We start from the raw sequence: 24671 nt of genomic DNA, 5'->3' as shown, positions 1-24671 counted from the left end.
TCTTTCTTTCAGCAGTGACTCCATTATTTTTCCTACCACCGAGGTGAGGTTAACCGGCCTGTAGTTTCCAGCCTCCGCTCTGCTCCCATTCTTGTGAAGCAGGACCACCACCACTCTTCTCCAATCACTTGGCACCACTCCTGTTTCTAGGGATCTATTGAACAGGTCACACAGCGGACCCGCCAGCACATCTCTGAGCTCCCTCAGTATCCTGGGATGAATCTCATCAGGCCCCATGGCTTTGTCAACTTTTAGTTTTCCTAGCTCTTCCCATACATTCTCTTCTGTAAATGGAGTTATATCTACTTCACTTCCCTCCAGTTTCTTGTTAACTAGCAACGGTCCTTCTCCAGGGTTCTCTTTAGTGAACACTGAACAGAAGTATTCGTTTAATATTTCTGCCATTTCTTCGTCTCTCTCCACACATCGATCCTTTTCACCTTTCAGTTTCACTATACCACTTTGGACTTTTCTCCTTTCTCTGATGTATCTGAAAAATGTTTTGTCACCTCGCTTTTACTCTTTGGCAATCCTTTCTTCCACTTGACTTTTTGCCGTCTTTATTACTTTCTTTGTCTCCCTCAGTTCCACAAGATATTCTTCCTTGTGCTCCTCCCTTTGGGATCCTTTATATTTCTTGAACTTGGTTCTTTTAGCGTTTATTTTGTCAGCCACCTCCTTTGAGAACCAGATAGGTTTCATTTTTCTTTTGCTTTTCTTTACTATTCTAACATATAGATTATTTGCCTTGGTAATTGCTCCTTTTAGTTTGGTCCATTGTTGTTCCACATTTCTCTTGTTCACCCAGCCTTTTAGTTCTTACTCCAGGTACATCCCCATTTCATCAAAGTCCGTGTTTTTGAACAGCAAAACTCGGGTCTTTGTGCTTCTTCTCCGTATCCTATTTGTGATATGAAACTTGCTACAAATCATGGTAATATTAACTAATTGGAGTAATAGGTGCTGGAAGAGCAGCTTTCTTTTGATCCAGAAAAAATTGTAACTGGCCAGGAAGAAAAAAATACATATTGCATACATATGTCACCACATATTTGCATTGATATCTAAGAAGAAATGTTGCACCTAAGGAAAGAATTTCCGGACACATTACAAGAAACAATTTTGTTTTCTCCTAGGTGGACTTAACCACATCCGGCTCAATCTATATCCGATTTTCATAGAACAAAGTTTGAGCTTTATGAAGATATAATCTTAAAATCATATTTAAGTCTGCTCAAACACAAAAGAAACCAAAAGAGTCTCTCTGTCCACAACCTCTTCTAGAGAACTCTCAAGTAAAAGTGGAAACATCCAAGGGTGCCACAGGCAAAATACGGCAACCATTTACCCTTCCATCATGTGTAGGAAGAAAAAAAATTGCATTAATTGGTGGACAGGCAAACCCAGAACGTCAATGGAGTATTTTTTTAAATGTATTCTTAATAGGGATTGCAGGAATATTTGGAAAACTTAATCTTAAATTCAGACCTCTTGAGAAGTTTTCCAGTTGTTCTGTTTTCCTATGGATACTATTTTTATCTTGAATTAAGTGTTGAGTTCGTGGACCCTTGAGCTGACTAGGACAGATGATGACGCACTGCGGAAGGTACGCAGTGGGTGTTTGAAGCCGGGAGGCGGCACAGGCAGGAGGCTAGGAGGATCTTCATCACTGGAGACCTGAGGTCCCCCCCAGGAGGAGCCCATGAGGACCTGGGCCACTTGGACTTACGCGCGGTCCCTGGTGGGTCAGTTTCCAGAGGATAGAGAAGTAGAGTTGGAGCCAGGAGACCAACTGGAACTTCACCACTGGAAGCCCGCGATCCCCCCCGAGAGGAGCTCGTGAGGACCCGAGCCGCTTGGACTTAGGCGAGACCTCCTGGACGAGAGCCGAAGTCAGGAACTAGTGGACGAAAGCCAGAGTCAGAAGCCAGTGGATGAAAGCCGAGGTCAGAACAGCAACTAGGAACTCTTAAACAAGAGAGAACCTTGTTTCAAGGCAAAGCATAGGGCTAGATGCAGGATTTAAATACCCTTGCAGCGTTTGACATCATCTCTGGGCTGTCCTCCGTCTTCCTGCGCTGGCCCCTTTAAATACTGAGCCCCTGCGCGCGCGCGCCTAGGGGGCAGGGCCAGGCACGTAGGATCGGCGGCGTCTCCCTCGAGGAGGGAACGCCGTGGCAGGAGCCAGGCCGGGCCTTGCCGGCCGGGGAGAGGTTCCAGCAGCCCGGGCCAGCCCCGAGGTAGGTGGAGGGACCGGGGCATGGCTCAGGACCATAACATTAAGGCCGTATTCACCTTTGGATTTCTTGAAATTTCTGTTCCATATCCACAAACCTAGACGCAATCCCTTGTAATCTTTGTGAATGAACTTCCCGGAGCTCTGAGACAGATTTCACCAATAGGCCAATATCTGAAGCACAGCCACTAATGACAGAGTCCTCACACACCAAAACCGACCACAATGAGGCCAAGGAAATAGGATTTGGTTTTACCAGAGGCTGGGAAGAACAGTTCTGAAGAGAAGCATGCAAACTTTTACCCTCCACAGCATCACAAGTAGAGATTCTCGCGAATGGTATTTCTCCATTTCCTTCTAAAAAGCTGACATCCGTGCCAGGCTGAAACACTGGAGCTGAAGCCTCTGCCCCCCCCCCCCCCCCCCCACCCCACAAGAACCTGCTGGATCATTCTCCTAGAACAAATTGAATGGTAGTCCTCCATCATCAGATGGAGCTGACACGGAAACGTTCGTCAAAGTTTATAGAAACGTTGAGTCCCAAAAAACAAACCGGAAGCCGATCCAATTTAGCTGTGTAGCGACCAAGAAGAACAAGATTAGTGTAAAGTGAAAGACCTTTATTCTCACAGCATTTGAGCCCGACTCGAGATACTCACCGCAGTATGAGAGTGTCTTTAATTTTTAAGAGATGTGAGCCGGCGCAAGAGGATAGTTGCATATCATCAGTTTACACAAACAGAGATGACCATGGTATAATTGTTTTTTGATACAAAATGCACAATTCAGTTGAACTGCATGTCTCTACAATAGAAAGAGAAGAATATCCAATCACATGTGCTGTAGCAAACATACACAATTGTCACACTATATAAGTACACCCCACTGACTAGATAAGACCTACGTGATTTCTTTTGTGAATACAGAATAGTCCGAACGGTAGCCCCTGAGGCAGCTTTATTCTATAGAGCGAAACTTGGCCAGAGTCAGGCGCAAATACTGTGAGAATAAAGGTCTTTCACTATACACCGATCTTGTTCTTCTTAGAAACTTTGAGTGGCACACTAAGCATGCCACTATCTACGTGTCCATGTGAGGTCCCCCTTCAGTCTCTCTTTTTTCGCAGTGCTGTTGCCTTGTGGTTTTTGGAGCTCTGCTTCTCCTTTTTTGTGCTTAAAATTAGTGATTTTTCTTCCATTCCATCACCGGGTCCCCCGGTGATGGAATGGAATGTAAGTTGGATTAAAAAACATAATCCTTTTACATGTAGAGTGTCCTTAAATAGGTTTTTTTGTTTGCTTATGATCAAATTATATTTTTCAGACACCCTCCCCCCCACACACACACACCGGATCCTTCTCTCGTGAGAAGTAAATCGCGATGGGTTCCTCCAGGTATTGTGGACGAACAAATAAAAGCATATCAGACCTTAGTGCTCAGAGACATTGCCAAGATAGAGGCTGGCAAACAATACATTACAATTTATCCAAAGAAGAATTTAAAGCATTATCCGATCTGACTCACAATCAAAACATCATTATCAAACCGGCGGAAAAGGGAGTAGCGGTGGTGGTGTTAAATCAAGCAGATTACCACACAGAAATTATACGCCAATTAAAAAATGGCATCTTTTAGCAACCCTTGGCATCAGATCCCACTCCTTTGCTACAAGATAGGATACAACAACTCCTATCACAAGCCCAAAAGGATGGTTTTCTGACCTCTCGGGAATTTAATTTCTTAAATGTACTACACCCATGCACCCCAGTGATTTATGGGGTCCCCAAGATCCACAAAACTTTAGTTAATCCACCGTGTAGACCAATCATTTTAGCCAATGGGTCCATTTTAGAACCCTTAGCACAGTTTGTAGATCTTTTTCTTCAACCGGCGGTAAGAAAAGCCAAATTGTATATACAGGACACTTCAGATATATTACAAAAGTTGGCCTTTTTACAAAATTTATCACAAGAATCTTATCTGGTCAGTTTCGATATAGAAGCATTGTACACCAATGTGCCTCAGAGGGAAGCTCTAAAATTGGTGAAAGAGATTTTGATACAAAGGGATAGACCACATAGAATCCCTTCAAGTTTTTTAATCCAACTTACAGAAATGATACTGATTCACAATTCTTTTTCGTTTGAACATCAATATTATTTACAGATGCATGGGGTGGCCATGGGATCTCCGTTAGCACCGGACGTGGCAAACCTCTTTGTAACACAATTTGAAGAACAAACAGTGTACACATTGCCCTTCTTTTCAATCATTATCCAGTGGTCTAGGTACATTGATATTTTCTTCATATGGAACAGCACAGAGGATCATTTCTTAGCATTCCACCAGTGGTTAAATCAATCACATCCTCACCTTAAATTCACTATCACATATCATCGTGATAATATTTCATTCTTAGACATTCAAATTCACAAACAGGATGGTTCTTTACATACCACATTATTATATAAAAATATTTAGAAAACCCACAGACAGGAACAATTTATTAAGATTTGAAAGCCACCATCCAAGGCGATTTAAGGAAGGCCTCCCAGTAGGCCAGTTTTTTCGCATTCGACGAATCTGTTCCAGCAAAGAAGAATTTCATCATCAAGCTACAATGCTCAAACAACGCTTTCGAGAAAGAGGTTACCCTCAACAAGCTATCAATCACGCCTACAAGAGAGCCACTTTTTCAGACAGAGAAATATTGTTACAATACAAAGACCATCCACTCCTGATTTAATTTGTGTTTTACAGCACACACAACTCACCCATCAAATCAAACAAATATTACTCAAATATTAGCAAGTTCTCAGCCCTCATTCTGTTTTTCAACATCTGCCCATGTCTGCATATTTACGTGGACAAAATATCAATCAACATGTTGTCAGAGCATCTCCCATAGACTCTAAACCTCAAATAATAGGTAAACAATCTATTTGTGGCAAGTGTTCTTTTTGTGCCCAAGCCCATCAAGGTCAGGGTTGGCAAGATCCAAACACTGGATACAAGGTCAAATTTTCTAATGACGTTGATTGTAACACCGATCACGTTGTTTATGCACTTCAGTGCCCATGTCTAAAGATGTATGTTGGCCGTTCTAAATGAAAAATAAGAACACGGCTAACAGAACATAAATGCGGCATCAACAATGGAAAGATCAAAGCACCGAGGGGAAACAACAAAGAAATAGATGCCCAAGGAAATCTTTGCCAAATCTGTATTGGGTGGAGACGTGTTCATTAAAAATGCCCGACTCAGGCCGAGTTTCGCCACATTCCAGTGGCTGCCTCAGGGGCTACAAGTAAACATATATAAATAGAATAAATCATAAATACATAAAAAATCATAAAATGATAAAAATCATAACTAAAAAACAAACTAATTACTTACATACAATTAAAAATAATTAAATAAAAACAAAGATTAAGAACCTCACATAGAAACACAATGATAGAACAGATATACCATAAAACAGATCACGTATGTTGGGAAAGGAGCATATGAGTAACATCGTAAATATTCATAAGAGACCTATATATATAAATTATTTAAAAAAAACAAACAAAATATTTTTAATACCTTGAATTTGAAAACACTGATAGTCACAATGGAATTCAAAATGTCATCCGCAGTATAGACATATCTGTAAAAGTCATAACACTAATTTGAATATGTTCAAAAAACAGGAGAAAGAATGAAAAATTGTTTAACTTGGAATGTGAAAATGACACACCTTATATGAAATAAGTATTGCTTAAACATCTGTTGGTTCCATTCACTAATGGTTCCACATACTGCAAGCGATTCAAAAAAATGTGTTGATATATTTCTGATATAATCATGCCAAATATTGAACAAACTGTAATGATGTATTTTTAAAACTAAATATTTGAAAAGCTATTCTTAAAAATTGTTAATATTCAGTTCAATAAAAAAAAATATATCTGCCAAAATGCAGCCTTAATAAGGATGAATTGTATATTAGTGACAGAGGTGCAATGTAATAGTGAAAGTGAATTATATGCTAGCGACCACAATGTGTTGTTCGCAAGAATATTTGTTGATAAAGCTAAATCAAATGAAAAGAGAAAAAAAGGGAAAAATAGAGAAAAAAAGAAAGAAAAAGAAAGAAAAAGTGGGAGGAAAATTTATAACTTCTAGTTAAACACTTATATTAGTGAATAGTGACAGACAGTTATCGTGCATCAAGAACTAATTGTGGCAAAAAACTGTATAGTACTACAATTGAATTGATTGTAACACCGATCACGTTGTTTATGCACTTCAGTGCCCATGTCTAAAAATTTATGTTGGCCGTACTAAATGAAAAATAAGAACACGGCTAACAGAACATAAATGCGGCATCAACAATGGAAAGATCAAAGCACCTATAGTACAACATTGTGTGGATCTTGGACACAAGTTTGAAGAATTCAAATGGGTAATTATAGAACATGACCCATTATCATGGCGCGGAGGAGACAGAAATATGAGACTCAATCGCAAGGAAACCGAATGGATTCACCGTCTTCAAACGATACAGCCCACAGGTCTTAATGACAGAATTGAATGGTTCACACTGATATGAATCCACCTTAGTTTCACTGATTCATCTAATCGTGATGCAATCAATGACATCACTTCCGCCTGTCAACCCTTGACAGACTGAGGAATTCCCCTTTAAAAATGGTGCGAGTCCAGCGTTTTTGTTCAGTTAAGGGTATAGCACCCTCTTCGCGCCGGGAGCTTGCAGCACCGTCACAGTAAGTACCAAAGATGCACAGGAAACACACGCCATCCATTTTGGATTTTTCTTTCAAGTCTGCTCTTGAAATTCATAATACTTCTTTTGTCACAGCATTCATCATAAGTGCAATTTGACCGCACCGCTAGCAGCTGTCAGCTAAAGCAGAAGTTTGATGGCAAAACTGACAGCATAGCGACTAATAAGTATGTGTCACAACCTTTCAGCACTAGCCCTCCTTAGTAAATTGCACTCGCAAGTCTTAAGAACTCTTAGATTTCTTTTCGCACAGATCAGTTCACAGCCACATCCGCATCTATTCACGCCGAGTCACCCTGAAGAAGGAGCCATAGAGCTCCGAAACATTGCGATGTCTGCTTGATCATCAGAAGAATAGTGGACATTTACAGATAAGTGCGATTTTTATGGCAAAAGCGCTCTCAAGAATCGTTCATAAATAATAAGTGACCTAATGATTAAAAAAACCCGAGTCTATTGGGTTTATCTTCACGATAGCCACATAATTCATAGTGGCTACATATGAAGGCTACTTTATCACTCAACGAGTCTCTCTATGTAGCAAGTCGAGATTTATATGGTATTAGTTTATACATGCTATCATGTGGATTTTTTTCATTATAGTACCTTCTTGGCCTTGGCAGGTCTGGTTCCCACTTCTGCAGGACCTGTCAGTGCGGGTGTCCATCCGGCTGGGGACAGCACCTGACCTTATATCACAGAATCAGGGCACCTTGTGCCATCCGAACCTCCAGGCACTAGTCCTGACGGCTTGGATACTGAGCGTGTAGTCCTCCAGCCGCTGCAGCTCTCTGATTCTTTCCCGGGTCCTGGTAGAGTCCCGGAAACCTTCGACCAGGAAGACTTACAGCTCAACGTGGAAACATTTTTCCATCTGGCGCGGGGGGGTCATAGATTAGACCCTTTCTCATGCCTCCTCCCCTAGCTGCTGGACTACCTTGTAGCACCTGTCCAAATCTGTCAGGGTGCACTTCAGCGCTGTCAGTGCATATCATTGAGGTGTTGCTGGCACGCCCGTTTCGGTCCAACCCTTAGTGGGCCATTTCATGCGGGGTCTCCTCCAACTGAAACCCTCTCTTCGGCCTCCAGTTGTGTCCTGGGACCTAAGTGTTGTCCTGGCAAGACTCATGCGGCCTCCTTTCGAGCTTCAGTCCTGCAACCTGAAGTTCCTCACCTGGAAAGTCATATTCCTGGTAGCGATGACATCAGCTCGTAGAGTCAGTGAGCTTCAGGCCCAAGTCACGTACGCACCGTACACAAAGTTCTTCCACAATCGTGTGGTCTTGCGTACGCATCCTAAATTTCTGCCCAAGGGCGTGACTGATTTCCACCTCAATCACTCCATCATTTTGCCCACCTTTTTTCCGAGGCCTCATTCCCACCCAGGGGAACGGGCGCTTCATACCCTGGACTGTAAAAGGGCTTTGGCGTTCTATCTAAATTGCATGGCGAGCCACAGGCAGTCCATCCAGCTCTTTGTGTCCTTTGACTCCATCAGGCTGGGAGTGGTGGTGGGTAAGCAGGTCTGGTCCAATTGGCTGGCTGATTGCATTGCCTTCTGCTACATGCAGTTAGGCCTTCAGCTAGCCAGTGGAGTAAAGGCTCACTCTGTGTGGGCTATGGCAACGTTGGTGGCACATTTGCATGCAGTCCCCGTCATTGAAATTTGCAGGGCCACAACCTGGAGTACTCTTCACACATTTGCGGCTCATTAGTGCCTAGACAGCGATGGCCGTCAGGACAGTGCCTTTGGTCAGTCCATCCTGTGTAATCTATTCCAGACCTGAACCCAATTCTCTCTACTCGTGCTCCTTGTGGGAACCAGACCACCCCCGTTTACCTATAGCGCTGCAGTTGTGTTATGCCCATTGGCATCTTGTTTGGTCGCAGTTGATCTCTCTAGTTGAATAGGGCAGTCTGGAGCTTTGCACTCATCCACATGTGAGGACTACCGTCCTGCTTGTCCTAGGAGAAAGCGCAGTTGCTTTCTACTAGGACCTCAGGATGTTAGTCCCCAGGAATCCTGCCTGCCTCCCCATGACGTTGGTTTGTTTTATTTTTTTGCGCGTATTTCTGCTATGTTACAAGACTGAAGAGGGACCTTGCATGGACACGCGAATAGTAGCAGGCTGGGCATAGCTTCTAGAAACTTTGACAAAAGTTTTCTGTGCCAGGCTCCATCGGATGATGTCACCCACATATGAGAACTCACATCCTTTGTCTTAGGAGATCACCTGTTTACAGGTAAGTAACTGCGCTATCTTTCAGCTCCTCTTTGTTTGTCTCACCCTCCAATTATTAAGCTGCATTTAGGACTGAGTGGAAAAGGGAAGTGGCCCTTCATATCCATTGCAGTATTAAAGCTGTGTAAAAAGAGAGACTGCATGTTGTCTTGTGTGGGTTAAGGAATAGTGGGCTTCACAGCAGGCCAGTCTTTATTTTTGGAACAGTGCAGAAGATTTCCCTTCACTAAAGGAGCCAGACTGGCTGCTTGTTGAGTGTTGGAAAGGAGATGACTCTCCTCTTCTGCAAAGCAGCTACAGCTATACCCCAGTGAAAAAAGTAAAATGAGGAAGGAATAAGACAACAAAGTGTAGTAATAGAGCCAAGCAGGTGAGTTTAGATTTTGATGTTTCGCTAGTACACCTTTAAATGGTAGAACTACTGTATTATTATACTAGAAACAAAAGTGATTAACATTAACAAAAACGAAAAATGTCACACTGAATAAAGATTTATGCAGCCCAATTTCAAATGCCCAGCACGCGTAAAAAAAAACGGGGGTTACGCGTGTGGCCGGGCGTCTGGGGGAGGGGCGGGGGCGGAGCTGAAGGTTACCGGTACAGCAGCCGTTTGCTGCTGTGCTGGGGGATCGCACGCCGGCAGCCTGCCAGTGCACGAAACTTACACCAACTCAGGAGCTGGCGTAAGTTCTACAACAAGGAAATAAAAAAGGTAAGGCCTTCTAAGGGGTTGGGGAAGAGGGAGGGAGGGTAGGTAGGGGGGTAGGAAAGTTCTCTTCCAGTCCGCACCTTAATTGGAGCGCACTGGGAGGGAACGGGGGGAGGCCCAATCTTATCGGGCCCCAGTACGGTGTAATATTTGCAGTGCTGTCATTTCGTAGATAGGGTTGAGTTCTGGGGAATTAGTGCTCTTATGAAAGGGAAGATTTGCTGTATAGATTTTAGGTGACTTTTTTGAAGGGCTTTGTTTAACTTCACAAAGAGCCAGGTAATGGAGGGAGTTTATGTTGCTTTTACTGAGGTGATATAATCTGCCCTTTTTATTATATTTATTTATTTTTTTGTAAGGGGAGACCTAGCTCTGCTCTGTAGCCATTGTTACAGGAGTTAGATGCAGTCTGTGTTTATAGAACTTGCAGGATTTATATTGGGATTCTCTCTCATCCTACATAGACCCCATTGGTGTGTTGTCTGAACTTCCAGGGCAGGGTTGGGAGTGTAATGATACCAGTAGTGCCTGAGAGCAGAGAAACCTTAAATTTGTCACTGGGTGGATAAGACTGGGTGAGGGCGGGGGGGGGGGGGGGGGGGGAGAGAGATCTCTGAACAGGCTACTGGTGGAAGTGCAAGTGAAACCAATATTTTTCCCAGGAGATTGGGGGGGAAGCGTCAATTTCAGTTTCCACACAGGAACTGGTTAGTCTAAAGCTGGGCCTTGAGCCCCACCTCCGTGTCTAGGTAGAAATAGTACATTAGAAAATTCTTCAAGATATTAAGATGTGGGCATGATACGTTGAGAGAGAGAAACAGAAATTTCTCCGCTGTGAGTCAGGAGTTAGGTGCTTTCATAAATGGTTAACTTCATTTGATACAAGTTTTTTATTTATTCAAAAGTATGCATGTGTTTGTATCCTGCGATGTTTCCACATATTGCTGTTTGTTTTACAGACCTTGTTGAACATAGCATCATTATTATTCAGTGCAAACACTTAAATGGACTTTGCGTGTTCCTCTCACTGTCCGGTCACAGTTGAATCAATAGTTTTGTTTAATGCCATAGTTCTGATGAAACTAACAGGATTCTTTGGTTATTTATTATTTTTTTATTTATTTAAAGGCTTTTATATACCGGAGTTCATGTAGTTAAAGTCAGAAGCCAGATGACTACTAGAATAAAACCATGACAGATTTTCAGGCTCTTAGCGCCTTCAATGAATAAGTAACAGACTGTGGAATCAGATTTGTTTTGTTTGTTTTCCTTCAGGTAGACCCTGATGTTTTTGCTGCATTGCCTACTGAGCTTCAGGAAGAACTGAGAGCAGCTTATGATCAAAGACATAGACTGACAGACAACATCACTAATCTACAGCCAGCTAATATTTTTGGTAAGGGCAAGAAACAAAGCATAAAAGAATTGTAAAGTGAAAAGAAATTTTCACATTTGAGGATTGAATATTTAATCCTGTCAACATTTAGTGTCCTTTACACACACACACACACCCCCATCACTAAACCGCATGTTCAGCTGGAGAGCATTGCTTTTCAGGATGTATATAAAATAAAATATATTTTATGGTATTTTATTCAAACTAAATTGATTAGAAATTGATTCTGATTGACAGAGAACAGAACTGTGTACAGTCCAATTGACTTCAGTTTTTCGCTCTCTCATCTAGCCATTCTCTGTAGTAAGGGCCACATCTGTACTCTAGTACAGTGTTTCTCAAACTTATTAGGATGTGCTCCCTTATTCTCTATAGTATTTTTAGTCTCACCCCCGCTTGTCAAAAAAATGATAGTTGGCTTTCCTTTTAATTTGCAAAACATTATACTTAATTTTTGGAACATGCAGGCACGCACCCACCCCTCCTAATCTATCCTATATTCCCCTACTTGTGGCAAGAAAGAGGTTCAGCCCAGTTTATCCTAGCAATCGCACTTACTGTAGAGGAACTTGTACTGTACTCTGCCTTGAAAACGTCTCAGAGGGGTTCTGAAAGTTCCTTGCATGCTGCTGGGGTAATATATATATAATTTTCTTTTAAATGATCCTGCAGGAAATCATCTCCGATTGCCATAATGTTGATTATAATCCCCATATTATCTGCAAACTAATGGTTCTCTCTCTCTCACCAGTGTGGAAACAGTATTTTCTTTTCTTGAAATTTTCCCTTTTCTGAGCAATAAGAATGCTTTGAGATTTTATTAGCTATAGTCATTTGTAAAGCTACTCTGAAAAAACAGTTTGAAAATATCTAAAAGCCTTAATCATAATGGGAAACTCACACGCTCCTATTCTTGCTGTAAGTGCTTCACTATCTGTAAAAACAGAAAGGAGCAAAAATGGACTGGGGCTGGGGGATCAAAGATTCTTGGTATGCACAGAATCACTTTTCTATAGTTGAGTTTCATTTTGAGGATTATTCATACAATTTATGGAATAGAAATTTTAGATTCAAATGAAATTCCATGGAAATCTGAAGAAAGCAATTGGGACGATAGTAAGCACTTTTAAGTACAACAAATAATGTTTAAAGAGCTATTTGTTTTTATTTTCCAGTCTCAAAAAATCCTTTGCTACAGTTAAAGCAAGCTGCAGTGAAAACCAAGAAAAAGAATAGGAAAAAAAATCAAACCAGTCCTGTGAAAAAGATTCAGAGTCCCCTGAAGAACAAGCTGTTTGGCAGCCCAGCTAAAAGCATTCTGGTTTCTGCTGAAAGTCCTCAGAAGCTAATAGATGACGTCTTAAAACAGGAAGCTGCTACTACAGATAAGTCACGGGTAATTTTCTTTTCATTTAAAGCTCTGTATGTTACCTGTATTGAAGGGTCTTTGAGTCTCACAGTTCTTGTGGACTGTTTTCAACTTCCATTTCCAAATACTTGCATTAACTCCTCATTCCATAATCTTCACGCCTTTAAAGAAAAAAAAAACATTCTTGGAATTATTATTATTATTTGCGCTGTGAAGGATAATACACATAAAGGATAAGACAGGCAGTCGTGTCCGCATTAGTGATATATACCTGAAACACTTTGGCACTCACTTGCTCGATGTTACAAGAACGATCTGTAGCCCCGCTGTGAACTGTCTATCAGCAACAGCGGTATGGTCAAAGACGCTGACATTTAAAGTAAAAGAGCCCGCCAAAAACTTGGATGACTCGATTGAAGAAGTCCATATATGGTCACCTGCATCACCAATCTATGTTTTATTAGTTTTATTTGTTTTCTATTACAGTTAATGGGGAAGCATTACAGCCTATTTTGGGCTCTAGAATTATGGGTTTTTATCAAGTCTCATTAAATTTGTTGGAAGAAATCAGAAGGGGGAAAAAACTCCAAGGTACCTAGACTATTGCAGAGTGGAACCAAAAATAGCATAAGTAGCCTAAAGCTCTGCAAAGGAGTATTAGCATTGGCAAGAGTTATCCAAGGCATCACTAAAGAAGCAAAGAAGAAAACTAGTGTGGGAAGAGCACTACAAGACTCCAAAAGAGGGCACCAGCAATAGTGACATGAACCCTTGATGGCATCACGAGAGGCCAAGTGGCATCAAAATTGGCATCAGCATGCTAAGGCACCATGAAGGGAGAACAAAGCAAAACAGATGGCAGGAAAAATCCCAAAGCACTGATAAAAGGATCAGGTAGCAGAAAGAATGGCATCAGGACTTTAAAAGGACATGAGAGGTACACAGCAGCTCCCCAGACTGGCAATAATATCTCAAGGTGTAAGGTCTGGAGTATGGCAGCTGGGCACAGTGGCAGAAAGAACCCCAAAGTATAAAGTCTGGGCATGGCAGCAAGGCAGAGAGGCATGAGTTTCTAGTCATTCTGTTCAAGCACACTTGCCAATTGACAGAATTAATACAAGAGAAATGAACAATAATAAATTTCTGGAAATGTTTTGATTACATTTCCTGTTGAACTCGATCTAGCTGCTGGGTAGAATATTGATTTTCTTGTGAATTGGTCTTGCTGAAGAAACCTGTTATCACATGCAGGACATCTAAATGGTTTCTCTAAGTATTCTATGGTGAAGGTTGCTCTATTTAGAAACAGTTTCTCATGCTGTAGCTGAAGTCTGGCTGTTCTGTTTTCTGATTTTGTATTACTTCTCTCTTACTACAATACTCTAACCTCTTATGACATTCAGTAAATGGTTTCGCTTGAGCATCTTTTCTCTTGTTGCCTGTATTTCTTCCTTCTGCATGAGGGCTTTTTTGGACAGACCACACCAGTATAATCAGCCATCAAACAGGGCGAAAGAAACAGGATGAGACTGTGGAGGTGTTGGAGAAAAGGAAGAAATATAGAACAGGTTCGACCTGTATCATTTTTTACTTTTTAATTTTTCTGTTCTAGGGACAAAACACCTCAGTATAACAAACCAAGAAGAAAGCAAGTGGGGGAAGAACACCCCAAGGCTTCAAAAGAGGGTTCTAGCAACAGTGAGATGAACCCTTGATGGCATCTTGCGTGGCAAACTAGCATCAAAAGTAGCATGGCACTATGAAGGGGGAATTAAGCAAAAAAGATGGCAGAATAAAAAACCTTGGCACTGATAAAGGGGCCAAGAAGCACAAAAAGTGGCTTCAGGACACCAAAATAACACGAGAGATGCAAAGTAGACCCTTAAACTGGCAAGAACAATTCAGGATACAAGGTTTGGGGTATGACAGCAAGGCACAGTGGCAAAGAGAACACCAAGATTTAAGGTCTGGGTATGGAAGGAAGGCTGAGTGGCATAAAGATTCCCAAAGTGTAGCACAGAGGCATATAGTAGCAAGGCAGAGTAGCATGGGAGATGCCATTCATTCTGGACCATAATGAGTTTCGGACTATTTTACAGGCCCTCATTTTCTCATCATTAGATTATTGCAATTCCTTGATGTTAGGTCTTCCTCAGACAACACTCCGACCTCTTCAAGTATTACAAAATGCAGCCGCACAGGTACTTACTAATTGTAACAGACGTGAACATATTACACCAATTCTGATTACATTAAACTGGTTACCCATTACACAAAGGATTTTATATAAAACCTGTTGCATTATCCACAAAGCGATTTACAGTCATAAATCAGACTGGCTGAATTTCTCCATTCATATGCACATACTGAGTCGCTCCTTACGATCCTCTAATAAAGGACTTCTTTCGATACCCTCTTTAAATACTGCACATCTTGACTTAGTACGGAAAAGAGTTATCTCCATAGCAGGCCCAAATACATGGAACACCTTGCCAACTGAGCTGCTTGTTGAAATAGAGTTGAAGAAATTTAAGAACGGTCTAAAGACGTGGCTCTTTGAGCAAGCCTTTGCATCTAGAACTTGATTTATATTTTTATGTGATAGGTAGTTGAAGTTTTGATTTTGTATTAGTTTAGTTATTTTAATGTTATTTTATTGCATTTGATTTTATTACTATTGATAGCATTGGTTCTACCTGCAAATATCTGTACACCGTTGTGATGTAATTACGAATGACGGTATATAAAATCTTTTAAATAAAAATAAATAAATAATAAACCACCTAGAATATTGAAATTAAAACTATTTTACTACGTCTAAATAGTTTCATATGACAAGCATGTCTACCCAAATTTTATATATTTATCTGAGCTAAGCACAAACAAGTAACCAAGGAAAAAATATTTAAGGAGAGAAAGAGGAAGGTTTCATATAATTTCATCGTATCTCTGCATCCAGCAGTGTTATGATTTTAATCACTAACCAACCTCCTCCCACCCGTGGTGGTTTTCTGTGACTGCTTAGCGTGCACAATTAATGTGTGTTAATATATATTTGCAATGTTGAAATTTTAAAACAGTATACTGAATTAAAAGCTATTTTATAAATATGTGGCCTAAGTCACTAACTACTTTTAGCAAGAATTCAAATAAATTTCTTTCAAAAACGCCGAACCTTTCCCAAAACTGCCGACACTTTTTTTTAGATGTAAGCCAAGAGTATAAGGCATGAGTCAAATTCCCAAAACTTATCTTCTTGTATATCCGTGTCCCGTGTTCATGTCCCAACAAGGCCTTGTTTTGAATCAACGATTCTTCATCAGGGGACATGCTGTTATGTCCAAATAATTGGTATCGTTCGGTGCATCGTTTATTCGGTTATTCATTCTGTTGAAGCACAAGAAAATAACCAGTGATGATTTTTTTTTAAAATAAACTTTTATTACATTCCCTGCTGGAATTTTATCTAGCTGCTGGGTGCAATTTTGATTTTCTTGTGAATGGGCACTTTTATTTATTTATTTATAACTTTTATATACCGACATTCAATTGAATATCACATCGGTTCACATACAACTGGGGAGCCAAAAAACTAGTAGGGAGAAAAGAAGGATAAAGTTACAATTAACAGGGAATCGTAAGGAACGGGGTGAGAATGAGGAACGGTCTAAGGGACCAAGAGAGTGTAATAGCAGGAAGGATACAGCAAACTTAAACAACTTTGTTGAGATAGCAACTATATAATAACACATATTTACATAACTGTATGACAGTTAAAGGCACTAGTTACTGCAGCAAATTGTAGTGACAATGTAAAATATTTGGGGTTTACCGGGGATGGCTATAGGAAAGTTAGGTAGTAATAGGGTTACATAGTTAGAGTTATGGTACCTGGGGGGTGAGGACAGAGACTAGGATGGGATTAAGTGAATGCTTGTTTGAACAACCAGGTTTTTAACTTTTTTTTAAAGGTGTTTGGACAGTGCTCCAAGCATAGGTCTGGAGGCATCGAGTTCCATAACGTAGGACCTGCGATGGAGAGAGCACGTTCTTGGGTGGAAGTGAGCCTGGTAGATTTGTATGAGGGGGCAGTTAGAGTCCCTAGGTAGGCGGATCTGGTAGGTCTGTTAGGGATATGAAACTGGAGAGAGTCATTAAGCCAGTGAATCTCATTATTGTGTAGGGTTTTGTGGATGATAGTTAGGCTTTTATGAAGGATTCTAGCTGGGAAACTGACATCACATTTAGTATACGCAGATAGTTTCACAAATGAGTGTAGTTAGGTTTTATAGTAAGTTGTGAGGGTTATAGTTAATTTTTTATTTATTTTTTGTTTTTTTAGAAAATATTTCCCATGTTCTAAATCTGAACTCTGGCTGTTCCATTTCCTGATTTTCTGGTTTTGCACGAATTCTCTCTGCCTGATTGATACTTTTAAGCAAAGGAAACTAGCCATTTTCTCTGTATTTGAAGGAAGCCTACATTTACATGGAGAGATTTTCTGTGACTGCATCTTGGATTTGTTGTAGGGAAAAAGTACCACTAGTATTGCATGCTGCCTTTTATCCTAACATCAGTTGGGCAGGTTTTCACAAAATATCTAGCTCAGCCAGTTAGGCTCAGTGGCAAGTACTGTATGCTTCCATGCATAAAAGCATTGATTTGATGTCTTCTGCATCTCATCTGTGGTGCTGTGAAGACAGCATTCACAAAATTTGGTGGGAGAGGAGGGAGGATTTAGAGCCTTTGATACAGGTTTCCCAGAAGGAGCCCTGTTGCCTGGTTCCTAACTTCAGTACTGTTACTGTAATGACCAGAGTAGGAGCAGTGGGAAGGTCTATTAAAAATAGGGAGAAAATCCTTGGGTAGTTTTGCTTGAAGGCTCATTGCACCAGCATCCCAGCACTGCTTCTGACTGAGGTGCAAGAAAAAGGATAAAGGAACTACTGGGCCAAAAAAATAATATAGTTGTTGTCATGGCATTTCTTCACAAACTGGGTAGTCAGGTGTTTCCCTGTTTGTATGATCCCTTTGTTATGGGTGCTTCTCTGACAGAAGTGAACAAATCTTTGTGTAGTATCATCAGATACTAGAGTTATTGGGGTTTGTCTTCATCAGATATTAGAGTTATTGGGGTTTGTCTTCAATTATTCTAAATTCAGTCTGAGCCCAAGCAGGATGGTAGCCCTCATACATGGGTGACATCATCAGGATGGAGCCCAATCTCGGAACACTTTTGTCAAAGTTTCTAGAACTTTGACTGGCACCCACTGGGCATGTCCAGCATGGCACTAACCCTGCATCCAGCAGGGGTCCCCCTTCAGTCTCTTTTTTTTCCGCGCAGCAGCAGTAGCCATGCGGGTTAAGAGCTCTCTAGAGATTCCTGACAGGAATTTTCCTCACGGAACTTCGTTAAAAAATTTCAAAAAATTCTACCCCATCCGGGTTCCCCCTCTCAATATCCATATCCGTGGTCGTAAGGTAAGGCTGCAGCTGCAGTTGATTCACATCGCTGGTAGGCCCCTTTGGGGCCTACCAGCCATCGACCGCACCATGCCTAAATTTTTGTCGAAGCAAAGGCGTTGTTGGTGCCCCGATTGTCCTCAGACAATGTCCATCACAGACCCACATAGGGTTTGTGTGTTGTGTTTTGGGTCGGACCACAATGTCTTAACTTGCACCAAATGTGCCCAAATGACACCGAAGGGCCGTAAGGCCCGCTCAGAGAAGATGGAGTTTCTCTTTCAGACAAAGCCACCGAAACCATCAAGTGCTTTGACATCGTCTGAACCGGTGCCACCGACCTCTTGCCAGCAGCGGGACACCGGTGCTGCCCACCCAACACAGACTACTCTGAAAGTGTCGACGACTTCCGCTTCGGCTCCAGAAAAGGACCGTGGTGACCATCGGGAGAAGCGTCAGCACCGCCATCGTAAGGCTCAGTCCGCCGATCAAGGCAAGCCCTCGGCATCGACAGAGCCACCAAGTAAGAAACCCCATCCAGAAAAGCCCCCATCCTCCTCTGTGACTGGGTCAGCGAGGCGTTCCCCCACCTTTAGTGGTGCCGGGAGCACCGGTGGACCCTCCGGCTTTAGTGGTGCCGGGAGCACCGGTGGACCCTCCGGCTACTCCAGCGCTGCTTCCTACTCCAGAGTTGGGGTTGCACGCCCCAGGCGTCCGCGAGGAATTGGATCAGATGATCCAAGAGGACATCGTAAAGGTACTTCAAGGCTTCCGGCCTCCATCGGTGCCAGCACCGATTTCAGCTCCGGTCACCGACCCGATTCCCACGGTGCTCGCACCACTGCTCGGCAGACTGGATGTGTTGATCGGCGCTCTTCCACCGGTGGAACCGAAGACACCAGTATGTCCCACGCCTTCCACCCTGATTCCTTTGTCGTCGGAGGAAGAAGATGCACCGAGGCCGGAACCTATGCCTGGACCGTCTGGAGTCCTGCCACTGACTCGCCCGCCGATGTCACCGGTTCCATCGGTGCCTATTCCGCCATCGATGCTGCATCGTCCTCGCTCGGTGCCACTGTCTATGCCTCCTCCGATGCCATCAGTGTCTAGACCTGATCCCTCAGGTATAGCACCATTTCTTGCCTCTGGAGATCCCATGGGAGCCGGAGACTAACATTATGATCCTTGGACCGATGATTCTTCCCAAGATTCTGCTGATCTGCCTTCAGAACCATCTCCCCCTGAGGAGAGAAGATGTTCTCCTCCAGAGGACCTGTCCTTTATTAATTTTATAAAGGAAATGTCTGAAGCCATACCATTCCAGCTTCAGACAAAAGAGGACTCCAGGCACAAGATGCTGGAAGTGCTCCAATGTGTAGTCGCACCCAAGGAGATCATGTCCATACTTGTTCATGAAGTTCTCCTGGACCTACTAAAGAGGAATTCGGAACATCCAGGCTCTGTACCTCTGGTGAAGCGGAAAACAGATGCCACCTACCTGGTGCAAACAGCCCCTGGGTTTCAGAAACCACAGTTGGCCCATCATTCTGTGGTTGTGGAGTCGGCCCAGAAGAAGGCACGTCATTCTAAGCCTCATTCTTCCATACCTCCAGGGAAGGAACAGAGGTTCCTGGATGCATTTGGCCGATGTGTTTCCCATGGCTCAATGCTTATTTCTCACATTACTTCCTATCAGTTATACATGACCCAGTATAACAGGGACCTTTCTAAGAAGATCCAGGATTTATCTGAAAATTTGCCCGACCAATTTCAAGATCAACTCAGTAGCCTCGCTCAGAAGGGTCTAGATGCCGGCAAGCATGAGGTCTGCGCTGCATATGATATTTTGACACTGCCTCTAGGGTGTCCGCAGCGGGGATTAGTGCATGGAGATGGGCCTGGTTAAAGTCCTTCAACCTAAGACCAGTGGTACAGGACCGGTTAGCTAACCTGCCCTGTGCTGGAGATAATCTCTACGGGACAAAATCCAGGAAACCATAGCGCAGTTTAAGGACCACCACGAGACACTATGTCATCTTTCTTCGGTGCCTTCTGATTTCTCGTCCACCTCCAAGAGGATATTCAGAAGGGACTCTAAGCGGCCGTCCTTCAAGCCACAGAGATATTATCCTCCTGCTTTTCGGGGTCACCCCTCCAGGCCTTACCAGAAGGGTCAGTCCAGACAATCCCGGCCTCAGAAGACCCAGCCCAGCCCCTCAACCGTCCCAGCTTCAGGATTTTGACTCCTCCCTAGAGAGCATATGCCAAGCTCCTCTACCATCCGTACCCGTCGGCGGTCGGTTGTGCCACTTCACCAACATATGGCACACGATCACAACAGATCAATGGATACTCGCTGTAGTGACTCAAGGTTACCACCTCAACTTCCTGACTGTACCAGCAGACTCCCCACCTCGGCCGACGTGGGGATCATCCGACCACTCCTCTCTCCTAGAGGAGGAGGTTTCTATCCTCCTCAAATCCCGGGCGATAGAACCAGTGCCCCTCTCCCACACGGGCAGGGGTTCTATTCCCGTTATTTCCTCATTCCAAAAAAGTCAGGGGCATTCATCCAATCCTGGACCTACGCGCCTTAAACAAGTATCTACAAAGGGAAAAGTTCAGGATGGTAACCTTGGGCTCCCTGCTTCCTCTTCTACAAAGAGAGGATTGGCTTTGCTCTCTAGATCTTCAAGACGCGTACACCCACATCTCCATCACTCCGTCTCATCGCAAATTCCTTCGGTTCCTAGTCTGCCCCAGACACTTCCAGTACCTGGTGCTGCCATTCGGCCTAGCGTCCGCACCTCGAGTCTTTACCAAGTGCCTCATAGTGGTTGCGGCCTACCTCAGTGGTCAAGGAGTCCATGTCTACCCTTATCTCGACGATTAGTTAATAAGGGCTCCAACCCAAAAGGATGCACTAGCCTCCTTACGTCTAACTCTCCATACACTTCTGTCTCTCGGTTTCTGGTCGACCATGCCAAGTCCAAGCTAGTTCCATAGGGGCGGACTTGGATACCATACAGGCAAAAGCCTTCCTCCCTCAGGATCGTGCTCGTACTCTCATGTCCCTAGCGCAATACCTCCAGGCTTGAGATTACTCGACGGCTTGTCGTTTCCTTATTTTGTTAGGTCACATGGCATCCTCTGTGCATGTCACTCCCATGGCCCGCCTAGCCATGAGAGTAACACAGTGGACCCTGAAATCCCAGTGGGCTCAAGCTTATCATCCAATGTACAGCATTGTCCACATTACCAAGCAGCTCCGCCTGTCGCTGGCCTGGTGGATGTAACACTCCAATCTCCTTCAAGGCCTTCCTTTTCAGGCTTCAGAACCTCAGATTACCTTGACGATGGATGCCTCCAACCTTAGGGTTGGGTGCTCATGTCAACGGCCTGCAGACTCAGGGAATCTGGTCTCCAGAGGAAGCCAAACATCAAATAAATTTCCTGGAACTTCGGGCGATCAAATATGCCCTCAAAGTTTTTCAGGATTGCCTCTCAAACAAAGCCATCCTGATTCAGACAACCAGGTGGCGATGTGGTACATCAACAAGTAAGGGGGAACGGGCTCCTACCTTCTGTGTCAGGAAGCTGCGCAGATATGGGCGTGGGCTCTTTCCCACTCAATGTACCTCAGGGCGACCTACTTGGCAGGCGTGGACAATGTTCTAGCGAACAAGTTGAGTGGAACCTTTCATCCGCACGAATGGTCTCTCAACCCCACGGTAGCAGACACAATCTTCCAGTGTTGGGATTATCTACACATAGACCTCTTTGCGACCATCCACAACCACAAAATAGAGAACTTCTGCTCACTCGCAGCCACCACTCACAGCCGAAGGGCGCTTTCACCCTCTCGTGGGCCAGCGGTCTCCTCTACGCGTACCCTCCACTTCCACTCATATCGAAAACTCTCGTGAAGCTATGGAGGACAGGGGTTTAATGATTCTAATAGCCCCTCACTGGCCATGCCAAGTCTGGTTCCCAATCCTCCAGGACCTATCAGTACACCAGCGCATCCCTCTAGGGGAGGATCCGCTTCTGATAACTCAGAACGACGGGTGCCTATGCCACCCCAACCTCCCGGCCCTGTCCCTGACTGCCTAGATGTTGAAAGGTTAATACTCCAACCCCTTAACCTTTCGGAGTCAGTATCCCGAGTTCTGGTAGCTTCACGAAAGCCTTCCACGAGACAATCTTATCGTTCTAAATGGAAAAGGTTTATGGTCTGGTGCACATCCATGTCCATAGACCCCTTCACTTGTTCCACTGCGAAGTTTCTGGACTATCTTTGGCACCTGTCCGAGCCAGGCCTGAAAACTTCCTCTATAAGGGTGCATGTCAGTGCGGTAGCCGCTTTCCACAACGACATGGGAGATGTCTCTATTTCCACACAACCCTTAGTCACACGCTTCACTGCACCCTCCAGCCCCCGCTTGGGACCTTAACGTGGTCTTAGTATGGCTCATGAAACCTCCATTTGAGCCTCTCCACTCCTGCGATCTGCTATCTCACCTGGAAAGTAATTTTTCTTCTTGCTATAACGTCCGCTCGCAGAGTTAGTGAGTTGCAGGCATTAGTCACCTAACCGCCCTTACACTAAACTTCTATATGACAGGGTGGTGCTCCGCACCCCCCCCCTCCCCCCCCTAAATTTTTACCAAAGGTAGTATCAGAATTTCATCTTAATCAATCTTACCTACTTTCTTTCCAAGGCCCCATTCAAACCCAGGAGAGCAGGCTCTACATTCCTTGGACTGTAAACGTGCCCTAGCCTTTTATCTAGAGCGCACGTCAGCCCACAGGAAGTCCACTCAATTATTTGTTTCTTTTGATAACATCAAATTGGGAAATCCAGTGGGAAAACAGACCCTTTCCTCCTGGTTGGCGGACTGTATCTCCTTTTGCTAACAGCAAGCAGGCATTCTGCTACAAGACCGTGTGAAAGCACACTCTGTTAGGGCCGTGGCAACCTCTGTGGCACATCTTCCTTCTGTGCCACTTATTGATATTTGTAAGGCTGCAGCCCATTATTGCTTAGATAAGGCTGGCAAGTAAGATTCCATCTTTGGCATGTTGGTTCTTCGCAACTTATTTTTAGTTTAACTTCCCAACATCCTTCCAGATTCAGGGTATCAGAATGCCTTCCTACCCAAATCCACCCCTGTTGTTGTGCCTGCTGCACGTCTTTGGGTGCATTTGGTGCATTGCTCGGGCATCCTCAGCTCGCTATTCACCCATGTGTGAGGACTACCATCCTGCTTGTCCTGTGAGAAAGCAGAGGAAAAGTTGTGAGACATTTCTCACAGAGTTCCTGAAAGCGATCCTAACTGCAGCGCGGAAAAAAGAAGATTGATGGGAGACCCCTGTGGACACAGGGATCATGGCATGCTGGGCATGCTCAGTGCACTCAGTGTGCCAGTGTCAGTCAAAGCTTTCTAGAAACTTTGACAAACGTTTTCCGTGATAGGTCTCTGTCCAGTGACGTCACCCATATGTGATGACTATTATCCTGCTGTCCTGGGATAACACCTATAACAGGTAAGCAATTTTTCTTTCTTCAGGGTCTTTTTGAGGGTTTGTATCCAGTTTCAGCTTCTCTTAGGCTCATTTTTATAATTTAAGATACTCTTCCTATTTATTTTTTAAAAGGTGTGATATAACCTGACACAATTTGTACTGCCTTGTTGCTTGGATGATTGTTGTTTTTTCCCCTCTTTTCTTAAGACAACACTTAGCTAGGGAGTCCCTTGTGTAAATATGGTGAACTGCTTGTCTTCAGAGAAAGCAAACTGGTGTTCTCTGAAGACAGTGGTTTGCCAGTCACACTCTCCTTCCCTCATCCCCTTCTGGAGTTGAGCTTATTAGCTTCATTCCATAGTTTTGAGGCATGCTGTGTGGCCACAGTAACACAAGAATTGCTATACATGCCCAGAAAGGTCTTCAGGTAATTCCTAGAAAGCTCTGGAAATTCCATCGGTCAAGCTGGCACAAATGACATTTGTGTGACCCATGAACTACAGTCTTCAGATAACACCTTTTATAGATAAACAGTTTTTATTTCTTTATTTGGGGAATAATAGCAAAATATAGTGCAAAAGTTTAGCTTAAGGGAGTATTTTAGTTAACTTTTTCTGACATGAGAATGTTCACTAAGTACAGGGTTTTATATTCATTGGCATACACTGAAAAGTGAACTTCAGGAAAGGTCATCATATAAGGGAATTCATTATCCCCTAGTTTCCACATTGTGTATTTTGTTTGTGCGACTATAATTGCTATGGTAACATGTAATTAAGATCGCCTTTGCATATATTCATATCTAGTAGGGATTGGTAGTCAGATGACGTAATTATAGTGTCTGCTGTAACAGATGGTTTATTATTACAGTTGTTCTGTCCATTTACAATTGATTTTGCTTACTATAGTCTGCCACAGTGAACAGATTTAGTATCCCCTA

At 43.3% G+C, this 24671-nt stretch overlaps 1 protein-coding gene across 1 annotated transcript in view; it reads left to right on the top strand.

The window, feature by feature from the left end:
• The window catches only part of REV1 (REV1 DNA directed polymerase), a 231617-nt gene that overhangs the window by 201587 nt on the left and 5359 nt on the right, over window positions 1-24671 (top strand). The window contains 2 exon segments of the mRNA XM_029604787.1: window positions 11253-11373; window positions 12549-12769. Of these exon segments, the coding sequence (XP_029460647.1) occupies window positions 11253-11373; window positions 12549-12769 (342 nt within the window).

Source organism: Rhinatrema bivittatum, chromosome 5 (genome assembly GCF_901001135.1).
Source record: "Rhinatrema bivittatum chromosome 5, aRhiBiv1.1, whole genome shotgun sequence".
Taxonomy (NCBI): domain Eukaryota; kingdom Metazoa; phylum Chordata; class Amphibia; order Gymnophiona; family Rhinatrematidae; genus Rhinatrema; species Rhinatrema bivittatum.
Note: the sequence above shows the minus strand (reverse complement) of the source record. Positions and strands in the feature narration are given on the sequence as shown.